The sequence below is a fragment of the Balaenoptera acutorostrata genome, chromosome 2, assembly GCF_949987535.1.
Source record: "Balaenoptera acutorostrata chromosome 2, mBalAcu1.1, whole genome shotgun sequence".
NCBI classification, from domain to species: domain Eukaryota; kingdom Metazoa; phylum Chordata; class Mammalia; order Artiodactyla; family Balaenopteridae; genus Balaenoptera; species Balaenoptera acutorostrata.
This window is the reverse complement of record NC_080065.1, coordinates 8,270,181-8,283,971: the sequence shown is the minus strand read 5'-3', so window position 1 is coordinate 8,283,971 and position 13,791 is coordinate 8,270,181. Positions and strand designations below refer to the sequence as shown.

The window sequence follows — 13,791 nt, the reverse complement described above, 5'->3', positions numbered from 1 at the left end:
GTGTGTTCTAGTGAAATCCTGTTGTTATTATAATTTCCCCATACTATAAAAATGACACATAAAGTTCATATGACAATTTTTGGTTCCCAAGCACTTTCCCTCATTGTTTAAGTCAATTCTCACGCCAACCTGGTAGGAGTTTACGGCCGAGGAAACTGAGGCTCAAGCAGGTGACGTGACTTGCCAGTATCACACAGACACTGTGGGCATTTGTCTTTCTATACCGGGTCTTTCTCACGAGGCCACGGATTTTCCTCTCATGAGATAAGGCTGAGTTGTGAAAAATGGAGTAAACTTGGGGGCTGAAAAATTGAGGCCTAGTTTGGTTCTGAGTAATGAATTTTAGATATTGTGAGTCTTCCAGGGACTCTGTGTGTGTGTGTGTGTGTGTGTGTGTGTGTGTGTGAGTGTGGAACCTTACTGCTCACGGAGAACTTCCTAAGCAGAAGTAATTCTTGATTTTTATGGAGCCGATGAGCCACGTGCAGTCCCACGCACATCCCTTGGCCCTCTGTGGAGGGGACACCCAGGAGCAAGGGCAGTCAGTCCAGGAAAACCGCTGAATGGAAAGGAGGCACCTGTGAGTTTGTACTTTTCCCTTCCCTTGGTTCTGTGGCCACTGGCTGGATTCAGGTTCCTGTCCATAAGCGGGCGTGTGGAGCTGGTGGGCCGTGGACATCTGCAGGCCCGTCCAATTACTCCCCTGCTCTTGGCCTGGAGAGGGATGGATTTCTTGGCCTGTGTGGGAATGTGAGCCCAGCAGGACCCACATGCGGGGTCATCGGGAAACTTCCATGGCCAGCGGGCTCTGCTATTTGGCCAACACTGCCATGTTTTTCTCCAGCCCCCAGAAAGGGAGTTGTTCCTGCTTCAGACTAAGAGTCAAAGCAGTAGTTGAATTTTAAATTATTCTCTGCTGCTTTTAAAATAAGAAAGTCTTACCAATTTCAGTGAAAAATAATATTTCTTTTACTAAAGAGTATTTTTTCTATAACTTCCAGTTTCTAAAAAACCTATTGGAAATGCCATGGAAAAAAAGTCAAGTTTAGGGTGTACAGAGAGGTTGGAATTGAGCCAACGGTCTCCCTCCCCCTTGCTGTTGGCAGTAATCTCTCCCACCTTTAGGTTATAAGTCACCTCCTGGCTACACCTGAACCAACTCTTGGCCAAGCTCTTCAATCAGCTAATCAGCAGCGCTGAAGTGACCCAGCTTTGGATATATAGACGTATGTCCAAATATATACATACATTGCTAAAAGACAGTTGTTTTTATTTTACAATTTGGAAGAGGAAACCATCTGGAAAGAAAGACACTCAGGTGCTCTGCCTAGCCGGTGTGTCTGCCCTAGATCTTCAACATCCACCGTGTAATTCCATGACAACCAGGAGCCCAGGGGCCCAAAGACCATGGGTTAAACGTCAGGTTTCCGGGATGGAGAATTCCGCTGTGGAGGATCAGGTGAATGGACAATTTAAGTTCATTGTCATCACATTTCATGACTATTACTACTCACAGGGAACTTGAGCAGGAGGTCAAGCATTTCGGCTGCACAGAACTGCATGTGTATCCGGGGCACATCAGAACGCTGTAAAAAAGAAATAGAAGTAGCAATGAAGGGTAGATTTAGGGGAATGACCAAACCTGCTGGAAGGAGCTGACCCCCCTCCTTCGAGGCGTGGTGTCTCAGATCTCTGATCACCTGGGTGAGTGAGCAGGTCTCTGAATACCCAAAACTGCCTGAAGAATTTAATATAATCAGCAAAGAAAATTCCCCTTCCTTCATAGTGGCAAAATACAATTGGCAACATCCGAGTTTGGCCAAATCATTCCCTTAATGCTTCCAGTTAGTTTCTAATTGTCTCTCTGGTTGCTTCTGGGGGAGATTTTAATCCACTGGATTTTTGCAAAGACCATGGGTTCCTAAGACTCTTTCCCTGCACCTTGTTGCAGAATGCTGTTGTGGTATTTGTAGTATTTGAAATATTAAATTTTGAAAATAGATTAAATATTTTAAATGGAAGGATAGCCCACAGTGACTGGATTCAGGTATGCATGATTTTATTTAAAATGTGTCCAATAAGATTTTTCCACTTGGAATGAACATTTTAACCTCTTTCCGCATATTATTATAAACAGTGTTTCCTCGTTTCATGGTGTTTCTTAGAAAGTTCTAAGTAACTTAACAGAAGAGAAAAATGAAATTGTGGGGAGTTAAATAACAGAAGTTTATATCCTAGCAAGGGTGCTCACGCATCCCAGCCTCGGGGACACACAAGTGACTACTGGGCCATGCAAATCATCGTACGGTCACTGGGTCTCCTTTGGCAGTTCTGGCATTCCCTGTCACGAGCACACAGAAGAAAATGAGTAAGGTGACTTCAGTGAATGGGACATTGTCTTTTGCTTTTGGTGGTGGGTTGACCAGCAGAGAGAAGACAGGAACACAAATGTCGTAGGAGCATCTCAGGATATCGGCAGAGACTGTCCGCATCTCACCACCGTTGCTCTGAGCCCCAGGGAGGGCGCCCCTGGCGTCTGCACCGTGTGTGCCCCATCATGGCCACAGCACGCCCGGCTTCACCCACGGGCACGGGCTGAGCTGTGGACAACACACACACACACACACACACACACACACACACACACACTGCAAAATCAGCGTTGGGAGCACGGTTTAACCAAGTGGGCAGTTGCTGTTTTAAATCACTAGAACCTGGCGATGTTAAATTTTTGTTTTCATGAGCCAAAGGTCATAGCACAAATGAGGTCTACATGTCATGACATAGGGCCACAGGAAGACAGGTCTTCAAGTTATGTTGACCTGCCAGGGAGAGAAACAGAGATAACAGAGCACAGCAAACAGGTACTGGTGATGCAGGGCGTCCCTGTTACATACGAACGGCGCCTTTTACATGTAAACGGGTCGAGCGTGGGGCACTGAGTCTCCTGCCTGCTCTTCGGAGGTGCTGTCATGGAAAGAAGCTAAGGGCCAAAGTGATGGGGCGGGCGGAGGGGCAGGCGGGCTGGGGAATGTCACCATCTTGACGCTTGTTCTAAAGTGACTTAGAGATGATCATTCATTTATAATCGAAACCTAATCCCGAACAGCGTTGGCTCCCTCTTTCTCTCTGTAAACACATCTGGTCATAAATAACTTAAACGTCTCCTTGGCATTCAGGATTCAGTTCCGGCTGGAGTGAAAAAGGATGAAGGATGCTCAGCGTGGAGGAGGAGATGTCGGGTATCCGTGTGTGTGCAGAGGCGGCTTAAGCGTCTAATGCACGTTGCAAACATCAGCCATCAGAGACGGGCGGGGTGACCCAGCCGTATTTTTCATGAGTCTTCACCAAACTCTTAAAGGTAGCTTCGGCTTCCTTGCGACTGAAGGACTTTTTTGATTTGCCCGCTTTTCTGCAGATCCGCCCCTGAATGAGAGGAAAAGATAAACCGGGTTAGGACCCGTCAGCAATCCCGATTCCCACCCGCGTTAAGAACACACAAAGTGGCGGGGATTTCTGATGTCTGAACCAGTGTGATGAAAGGAGAGATACGGAACATCACAGCTTTGTTACCAAATGGATGGAGGAGTCCAGTGGCGGGCAAGCTTTTTGGGGAGAGAGAGACATGCGGGCTGCTGGCGTGCTCAGAACGAGCTAATCCCAGGATGCTGGAAGGCGGCCACTGCTCCAGGTCCCGCGCCCAAGATGGGAGGACCAGCTTTATCAAAGGAGCATTGATGCAAAACGGAGCCCGTCATCCCGGAGGCAAAATGCTGTTCTAACTTCCCTTCCCTCCCACCACAGAATGCCTTTAATGATAACTTAGAGACACATGTTTATGTATAGATGTGTATATTTATAGATTCACGCACACACTTTAAAACTCCAACTTTTTATGTTCAAGCTCAGCAGCGATGAGTGACTTTCTTGTAATTCATGCCATGAGGGAACCAGTTCCTGAGAAGATGGTAGGGCCATTTACACGGAGGCGGAAGCCTGTCCTCGAGTCCCCAGTGAGGGGTCCAGGGGAGGCCAGTGCTTCCTCACACAATCGCCGGTGGTGGGGGGCTGGTGCCAGGAGAGGTCCACGCCCCTCGCAGTGACCACGGGTGCTCTGGTCTGAAGGACGGAGCCTTTGGGTCTGCAGTGACCAGAGGGTCTGCTTCAGCTCAGGATGGACGCAGGCTCTAGACCATGAGCGAGAAGGAACCAGCAGACACCGCCGAGGTGGCCGTGTCTCAGGCCATCACCACCCCTCCAGGGAGCCCTGGGGAATGAGGCTCACTTGGCCTCAGAGGGAATGGGCAGACAGAGGACCACGAGGAGGTGGGCGGGGCTGGACCCGCCATCAGATGAGTCGGCACCACTCTCACTGCTCCCGGCTCAGCCGCTCCCCACGACGCCCCCTCGCGGCCCATCAACGGACACGCTCTCTTAGCCTCTCAGCTACAATTCCTCGCACTTGACTCCCCTTCGCCCGTCCTGGAAGATCTGCTCGTCTTCCCGAGCATCCCACGCACGTGTTTTGTGGGTGGGATGGAAACACCCTGAGTTTCACCCACTAGCAAATGCGTGCACACCGTTCTCAGCAGTCTCCTGTTGTTTATGAACCTTCGCTAACGATGCTCTCCGGACAGGCCCTCGGCATGTAATATTTGTGTTACAGCACACTGCGGGCATGTGCATCTGTGTAAGGGGACCCGAACGGGACCTGGACCTCACCCCCAGGGCCTGGCTGGGCTACACCGCATACCTGTTCCCTTGCACAGGAACTGAGGGCAGCAGCCATCCCGGTGTGTGTGGCTTGGGGACCAAGGTCCTCCCATCTTAGGTCTCTCTGGTAACCCACCCATAACTCCCCTGGGAAGACGTCTTCATTCAGGGGGAAAATGGCACCGGATCCCTACAAACTGGGAATGCGAGGCTGTTTCACATATTTAAATTCAGAGCTATGGTTCCTTTCTAACATTTGTCTTTTCAACAGTGGAGACTCAGAGCAAAGCCCAGTTGGTGGGGGGGGGGGGCGACTCAGAAACCCAGAGCTACTGCTTTGCTTTGGCTGCTCTGGACATCCCTCTGGCTGAGCTTTTCCATCCGCCAATCAAGGGCAAGACCACCTCTTCTAATTAGCTGCTTGGTGCACAAGAAATGAGCTGCTAAAGGGTGAAGGAAAACTGGAAAAGAAGACAGGAAACCACCATTTATTGACTTACAGAAACTTCCCCCTGTCTCTCCTGCTTTGCTTATGTGGTGTAGTTACACTTATAAAAATGGACTATGAAAAGCTAATACATTTATAATCATCATCATGTGGGTCAAGATCAAAGTCCAACGTATTTCATTAAACATCGGCAAACGCATCTTTGCAGGAATGTCGGCATCCGTTTTTACATAAGTGGGAGCAAGTGTCAAGGGCTATTGTTCTGTATAAAATGCAAATTCTAACCATCTCTATCATTCTTTTCTATAATACTGAAAATTTATGGTATGACTTGAGAATTCTGAACTAAAAGCAGCCAGACAAATACAAGCTCACAATAATCTTGGAATATTCCAACGCTCTTGGCATGAACATATACTTTGCTAATTCTTTGTGAAAGTGTCAATTGTTACAAAAGACAACAGATAAACCCCCAAATGAACAGACCAGTCTTTGTTGCCTCTTCTTCCCGAGAAGAATTATGAACATAAAGCACCAGCACTCGGTCAATTCAGCAGCCAGGAGACAGAGACCGTGTGTGGCACTCGGAGGTCTTAACATCTTCACTGCACTCAGCTGGCCACAAAGCACTCCCCTCTCGCCCCCTGTCTTACGCCCTAGTTTGCAGCTAACAAATATCTTTCCATAGATCACCTGTCCTCCTCTGATGGGCTGTTTAAGCATCACCCAGCGACACACTGGGCTCGAAAACCGGGGCGGCTGAGCTATTCTTGCTGAAATGCCCTTGAGGTGCCCACTGCACCAAGAAGGGGAGGGTCACTCTCTCCACCCCGGGCCTCTGATGGGCCAGGGCCATTCTCACATTGAACCAACTCCCATTCTTTTTTTTCTTTTTCTTTTTTGTTTTTTTGGCCACGCCATGCAGCTTGCGGGATCTCAGTTCCCTGACCAGGGATTGAACCCTGGCCTCCGCAGTGAAAGTGCCGAATCCTAACCACTAGGTCACCAGGGAACTTCTTTATTTTTTTAATTGAAGTATAGTTGATTTACAATGTTGTGTTAGTTTCAGGTGTACAGCAAAGTGATTCAGTTATATATATATATATATATATATATATATATATATATATATATATTCCCAGAATATGTGTATTATATATATATTCTTTTCCATTATAGGTTATTACAAGATACTGAATATAGTTCCCTGTGCTGTACAGTAGGTCTTTGTTGATTATCTATTTTATGTATAGTAGTGTGTATTTGTTAATCCCATACTCTTTATTTATCCCTCCCCCGCCTTTCCCCTTTGGTAACCATAAGTTTGTTTTCTATGTCTGTGTGTCTGTTTCTGTTTTGGAAGTAAGTTCATTTGTATCATTATTTTAGATTCCACATATATAAGTGATATCAGATGATATTTGTCTTTCTCTGTCTGACTTACTTCACTTAGAATGATAATCTCTAGGTCCATCCATGTTGCTGCAAGTGGCAATATTTCATTCTTTTTATGGCTGAGTAATACTCCATTGCATATCTATATCTATATCTATCTATCTATCTATCTATCTATCATCTCACATCTTCTTTATACATTTGTCTGTCGATGGACACTTAGGTTGCTTCCATGTTTTGGTTTTTGTAAATAGTGCTGCTATGAACTTTGGGGTGCATGTACGTTTTTGAATTGGTGTTTTCTCTGCATATATGCCCAGGAGTGGGATTGCTGGATTATACAGTAGCTCTATTTTTAGCTTTTTAAGCAACCTCCATACTGTTCTCCATAGTGGCTGTACCAATTTACATTCCCACCAGCAGTGTAGGAGGGTTTCCTTTTCTCCACACCCTCTCCAGCATTTATGATTTGTAGACTTTTTGATGATGGAAATTCTGACTGGTGTGAGGTGATGCCTCATTGTACTTTTGATTTGCTTTTCTCTAATAATTAGTGATGTTGCAGCTCCCATTCTTCCTTCCAGGGTACAGTCTCCTAGAGTCTGGATTTCGGGGAAACATTCAGCCTAACTCCTCTGACCCTCTGTATTTTCCTCTATAAATCAGGGACAAAACCCACTTTACAGCATCATTATGAATGTCAGATAAGATATTGAATTTGAAAACATTTTGAGAATTTTAAGGTGCGTACAACCAACTAAGAACGGTTTTTCTTATTTTCCTAACATTGATATTTCTCTCATCTATTTCCATGTAACTAATAGAGAGTCTTTTCTGGAGATTTTCCTTCAAATAACTCTTGCTTTCCCTAAAATACCTCTACTTGTATTTAATGCCAAAGGACCTGATGTGACAGTTTACTTAGCCCACTGTGATAGCTCTGTGCAAGCATTAAGAGGTTAGAAAAGTAAACTCTCTCTCCTGATTACAATCAATCTGTCTTGTTCCGGATTGTAAACGTAGGGTTATGTGCAACCATAGGATTCTGACCTAACAAACCTTAAAAATCTCAAAATCTCTCAGTAATATTGATGCCAAGCAATTCTAATGATAACACAGTTCTCTGGGGCTGCATCTGTCAAACAAAACCATTAGCTGGTGCTTTGGTTTGACCTTTTTTTTTTTTTTTTGCTTATAGCTTTTTGGGGGGCCAATCACCATGAACAACATGAAAACATTTCCACACAGCTAACAAGCGACCCCAGACTCAGGTCCTCGGACAGGCCACCTGGTCTTACGTGGCTTTCATTACCCTGTTGTGCACATTGAATTTCAGTCTGGCTCTGTCACTTCTCCACCTCTTGTTCATTCATTTATTCATTCACTCACTCAGTATGTTGGGTGCTGGGTTTAGAAAGACAAAGTGATCCTGGCCCCTGCCTGTAGGGCCTTAGAATCATTATGGGGAGAGAATCGGGGGTGTTGTCGCTGCTGAGACAACAGGGGTACATCGGGGTTTCTCAGCCCCAGCACTGTTGACAGCGTGGGCTGGATAATTCTTTGTCGTGGGGTGTTCTGTGCACCACAGGATGTTCAGCAGTGTCCGTGGCCTCCGCCCACTAGATGCTAGCAGCACCTCCTGAGCTATGACATCCAAACTGTCTCCAGACATCGCCAAATGTCCCCTCAGAGACAAAATCACTCCTGAATGAGAGCCATTGGTGAATGGAATCAAGACGGCCCAGAGCAAGGAGGAGATAGTCCATCTCTGTTCACCGCTACAAGTCCTCCCCGGGTTAGGAACTGTGCTGGTTACTGGGACTGCAGGGCTTTCTAAACTGGAAACGAGTTGGGTCCTCATGGAACTTACAGCTCAGAGGGGAGGATGGATTCTACCTTGCGGGAGAGGAAAAGAGAAGGGGTAGTGTTTGCTGTCTGTGTGGTCAGAAAGATTTCCACATTTGAAGACACTTGAACTGAGCCTTGAAATACGGGTAGTAAATGTTTATCAGGTCATGGTGGGTGAAGATAAGTGGTCCAAAAGTGGTGGTTGAAATATGCAGCTGTATTCAGAGGAGGATGGGCAGACACTTGGTGAAGCTAGGGCACAGTGTGTGTGTGTGTGTGTGTGTGTGTGTGTCTGTGTGTTGGGTGAGTGTACAGAATTCAATAGACCCGACTTCAAATCCCTGCTCCAACACTTCCTGGCTGTGTGACCCTGGGTGAGTTACTTAACCTCTCTGAATCTCAACTTCCTCATCTGTAAAATAAGCATAGTCACAATATATATGACACTGAATTTTTATAGGGATTTAATATGTTAAAACGTATAAGATGCTTGGCACAGTGCCAGGCACAGGATGAACACAATAAATGTGGATTTTTATTTTTGAAACTATCACAGAGGATCTCATCCTTATTCTTTGGCAAAGTTAGTTTCATTCTGCCCTCTTGGGAAAAAAAACACACACAAAATTCTCTGTCTTTCGTGCGGATATTATGACTTGGCTTATTTGGTCACAAAAATCTTCAGGCAAATCTAGTACTTTGCATTTGTAGGGCTAATTTCTCAGCCTTTTTGATAATGTCATTTTAACTTGTTGACATAAACATATTCATTATTTGTCACTTGGTTAGATTGTCCTTCTCACTGTTTTTTTCCTTTGCAAACATACTTTCATGACATTTTTGTGTTTCACTTGCCCGTGAATTACAGGCTTCTGCTCCTTTAAAACTAGTTAGAATTTCCAGACTCCTCATGTAAAATTTTGATGCTCCTCACTCATTTCCTGGGCTGAATTATAGAGCTGCTGCTACTTGTTTTTAAAGTCTTGGAAAGTGTAATTTTTAGTGTAAAAGCACTCGCGCACCCTTACCCCTCCGACGCCGGTTTCAGGCCTGTGCTGTGCTCAGTGTGGACCCCCTCCAGGACGCTGCCTGTGGAGGGGAAGCTCAGCTGGGTCACACGCTCGGCTTGAGGAAAGCACAGGAACAAGCATCTCTGACAGGAGGTCCGCCCGGAGAGACAGCAGTGATTTCGCCTCTCTTTTAAGGTCTGCTGTTCAAAGTAGATCAACTTACAAGTTCTGAAGGACAGATAAAACTCCACAACGGATGAGACTACTTCACAGAAATGCTTTCCCAAATCAAAACAACGACTCTGAAGCCACTGACCAGTGAGGGAGGGACTCCTGCTGGACCTCTCCAATGGAGCATCAAAGAGAAGCAGTGGCGGGTGGAAATGCATTGATGTGACTCTGCAGCCCTTACCATGGGTCTGAGAATGTGTGTATGTGTGTATGTGCTTGCGTGCATGCACGTTCAGGTGTGCACATACCAGTGCGCATATGCATGTGTGTGTTTGTATGTACATGAGCATTCACATGTGCGTTTGGATGTGCACACGTGTGTGTGTGTTTGTGTGCGTGACTGTAGTGTTGGGAGAGATGTGAGGGTCCTTGTGGTGACTGGAACCCAAGAGTAACCTTCCCGAGGGAAGCCCCAGGCCTCCTACGTCGATTAGGAGGACGGTGAGTTTACAGGGGGGAGACCTGCTGCCCGTCAGGGGTCCCACCCAGCACCAGCCAAGGTGGGGAAGGAGAAGCAAAGGGTGTTGAAAGAGCAGGAAGGGGAGGGGGCAGAATGACACGGTGGGGACAGGCCGTCAGGCCAACTGAGCGGCTAATGAGCTGGTGTCAGGTTTCGACGTGAAACGCCCTGAATCCCCACGTGGCCTCTGTCCACAAGTGTGATGGCATCTGGTCCACATCCGGTCACGTCTGCTGATGTGCTGCAGTGGTGTGGCCACTTTCACACGTAGTATCTCATTAAACTCCCACAGGCAATGCTCTACTTGAGCTTGATCATCAGGGCTGGTCAGGAAAGTGGGCTTCCACTGATCAGCTTAATCCCCCCCAAGCACAGCTGCCTCCTCCAGACCACCGGGTGATGACCGGAGGCCCCTCGAGGTCGAAGGACCAGGGAGAGATGCGTCATGGCCTGTCTCGCAGGAGGCACAGAACCCGCCAGGGAAAGGGCTTTGCTAGTGGGGGTGGGAGGGGCTTGGCGGGCTCCCCCCAGGCAATCAGTGTGTCCAAAGACACAGAGGCTCAGCCCTTCCCTGTGTCTCATCCCTCTGCTGGGCATTCAGGTCCCTGTGCCCTCCTTGGGTTTTAAGCAGAAGCTCATGCTTCTATTTGCTTCCATTATTTCGACATCCTATAGCAAACTTATTTAACGCCATCCCCTCACCCCACCCTAGCTATTTGTAATTTAGTTCCAGATCTTGTTTTTTTTTTTTTAAGATTTTTTTTTTGATGTGCACAATTTTTAAAGTCTTTATTGCATTTGTTACAATATTGCTTCTGTGTTATGTTTTGGTTTTTTGGCCACGAGGCTTGTGGGATCTAGGCTTCCCGACCAGGGATCGAACCCGCACTCGCTGCATTGGAAGGTGAAGTCTTAACCACTGGACTGCCAGGGAAGTCCCCCAGATTTTGTTGATAAGATCTTTTGTGAGATACAAAAAACTAAAAATAGAACTACCATACGACCCAGCAAATCCACTCCTGGGTGTATATCTGAAAAAAACCCCAAAACTTTAATTCAAAAACATATATGCACCCCAAATGTTCATAGTAGCATTATTTACAATTGCTAAGATATGGAAGCAACCTAAGTGTCCATCAACAGATGAATGGATAAAGAAGATGTGGTATATTTATACAATGGAATACTACTTAGCCATTAAAAGGAATGAAATATTGCCATTTGCAGCAATGTGGATGTACTCAGAGAGCATTGTGCTAAATGAAATAAGTCAGACTGAGAAAGATAAACACTGTATGATCTAAAAAATAAAACAAACTAGTGAATATAACAAAAAAGGAACAGACACAGATATAGAGAACAAACTAGTGGTTATCACTGTGGGGGGGAAGGGCAAGAGAGGGGTAGGGGTTTAAGAGACACAAACTATTATGTATAAAATAAGCTACAAGGATATATTGTACAATGCAGGGAATATAGCCAGTATTTTATAATAACTATAAATGGAGTATAACCTTTAAAATTGTGAATCACTATAATGACCACCCGTAACATATAATATTGTACCTCAACTATACTTCAATTAAAAAAATCAAACTTCTATATCCTCGTTACAAAATGTTGTAAGGATTCTACTATATATTAAAGGTCTCATTTTTATAATATAAATCACAAAAAAAGACTGTAAGGCAGATTCTAGAAATCGTCAACTCAAAATATTCACCTCAGAAACAAAAAGCTAAGTTTATCTTTCTGGAAGTTACACCTTGAGGACACAATGTCTGTTTTATAATTCTGACATTGGGCACTAATTCATAGTCACACACATAAAGGCTATTAGAAAAGCAAGTTTCAAGACAGACCACTAGAGTATTCCATAGGAACAAAGGATGCTGGGGACAGGGCACTTGTGGTGAGGAGCACGAGGGGCCGCACTGCCAGGTAGACAGAATGGAGTCACTCTTGGCTGGTTTTAGGTGGAAAAGGCCAGGATCCTCCATTCAGGGACCAGGATGAAAGCTTTGTGCACATGTACACGTGGATATACCGTCTGCTGGAGAAAGGCACTGCACTTTCTCCCAAGCAGAAATGTTCTCACAGTGCATCGTGGGCTGCGTGCGTCCACCTGAGGCGGGCAGGGCACCAGCAGGCGATGCTGTGTTTTGGAAAGATGCCTGAGTGAACCCCTGGGGACACCCAGAAGGAAGCTGTGACTCTCTGCCCATCAGGACACAACCTTTCACTTCACACACAGCCAGGGGCGTCATGCTTGTGGTTGACCCATCCTTAAAGACACGCTTGGGTCTATCAAAGTCGTCGACATGGAAGGGACTGTACCCAAGAGGTTAAACGCTTACTTTCTCCCATGGATACCAACAAGACTGTCTGATGTTACGACCTGTAGCCCAGTTATGAGAAGGGAGGTGATGCGGCGGGCAGAACCATGGGTGATATGGTGCTCCCCACCAGGACTGGGGTAGACAAGCAGGGAAACATACAATACATCTCCGCAAAAGCGAGTGTTCTCTAGATCAGAGAGTCCCAGCCTGGGCACTACTGGCATCTGGGGATGGATCATTCTTGGTAGTGGGGCTGTCCTGTGCATTGCAGGAGGTTTAGCAGGATCTCTGGCCTCTAACCGCCGCATGCAATAGCAGCCCTGTGCCCGATGTAATAACCACAAATGCCTCCACATACCACCAAGTGTCCCCGGGGGTTGGGGCAGGATCGCCCCCTGTTGAGATAGCCTGCTCTAGTCTGTGCAAGGAGCATGCTGTGCGGGGTGCAGATGGAGCGCCAAACCCGGCCTGGGGGGCCAGGCAGGGGAGACTTCCTGGAGGAGGTGGTTCGGGAGCTGGACTCAAGGACAAGTGGAATGATCCATCCAGAACACAGGGAGGGAGACCAGGGGGAGCACGGGGAGTACGTGTCCAGGTGCTCCCGGGAGGATAGAGAGGGAGCAGGCAGGGACGGGAGGTGGGTTAGTTCCTGGGGCTGCCGTAACAGAGTGCCGTACTGGCTGCCTTGAAAGGACAGAATTTTCTCTCAGTTCTAGAGGGCAGAAGTCCAAAACCAAGGTGTGGGCAGGGCTGATCCGGGAGGCTCTAGGGGAGAATCTGTCCCATGCCTCCCCCTGGCTTCTGGTGGTCTGTTGTCAATCACAGGCGTCCGTGGGTTTGTGGACGCATCACCCCGATCTCTGCCTTCAGGTCATGCGACCTTCTCCCTATGCGTGTCTCTGTGTCACACTTCCTCTTCTTACCAGGACACTCACTGGTCATGGCATTAGGGCCCATCCTGACCCAGGATAATCTCTTCTTTACTTCTGCAAAGACCTTGTGTCCAAATAAGGACACGTTCACAGGTGGGGGGGGGGGAGGGAGGGGACGGACTTCAATATACCTTTGGGGCACAACTGTCCCCACTGTAGGAGGTAAGGCTGACAGAAAGGTCAGCACCTGCATCTCTCCTGGAGGGGACAGAGTGCAGGGTCCGGGTTTCCTCTGGGACGGGTCACTTGGGAGGTGGGTGGCCGTCAAGTACGGGGTGGGGGCCAGCTGCGTTACTGCCACCGCCCTGAGAAGATGGGCAAGGGCCTGGCCCAGGACAGAGGCAACTCGGGGGGAGGGAAAGGGGCTGAGAGCAGCCGGGTGGGCGACGCCTGCAGGACTGGGAGGGATCTGTCG

General features: G+C 47.2%; 1 protein-coding gene across 1 annotated transcript in view; it reads right to left on the bottom strand.

The window, feature by feature from the left end:
- Positions 1 to 2,042: 2,042 nt before the first annotated feature.
- Positions 2,043 to 13,791, bottom strand: part of UBE2QL1 (ubiquitin conjugating enzyme E2 Q family like 1) — a 45,039-nt gene continuing 33,290 nt past the window's right edge. The window contains exon 2 of the mRNA XM_007191648.2: positions 2,043 to 3,426. Within this exon, the coding sequence (XP_007191710.2) occupies positions 3,295 to 3,426 (132 nt within the window). The 3' untranslated portion in view covers positions 2,043 to 3,294. The remainder of the gene's footprint in view (positions 3,427 to 13,791) is intronic.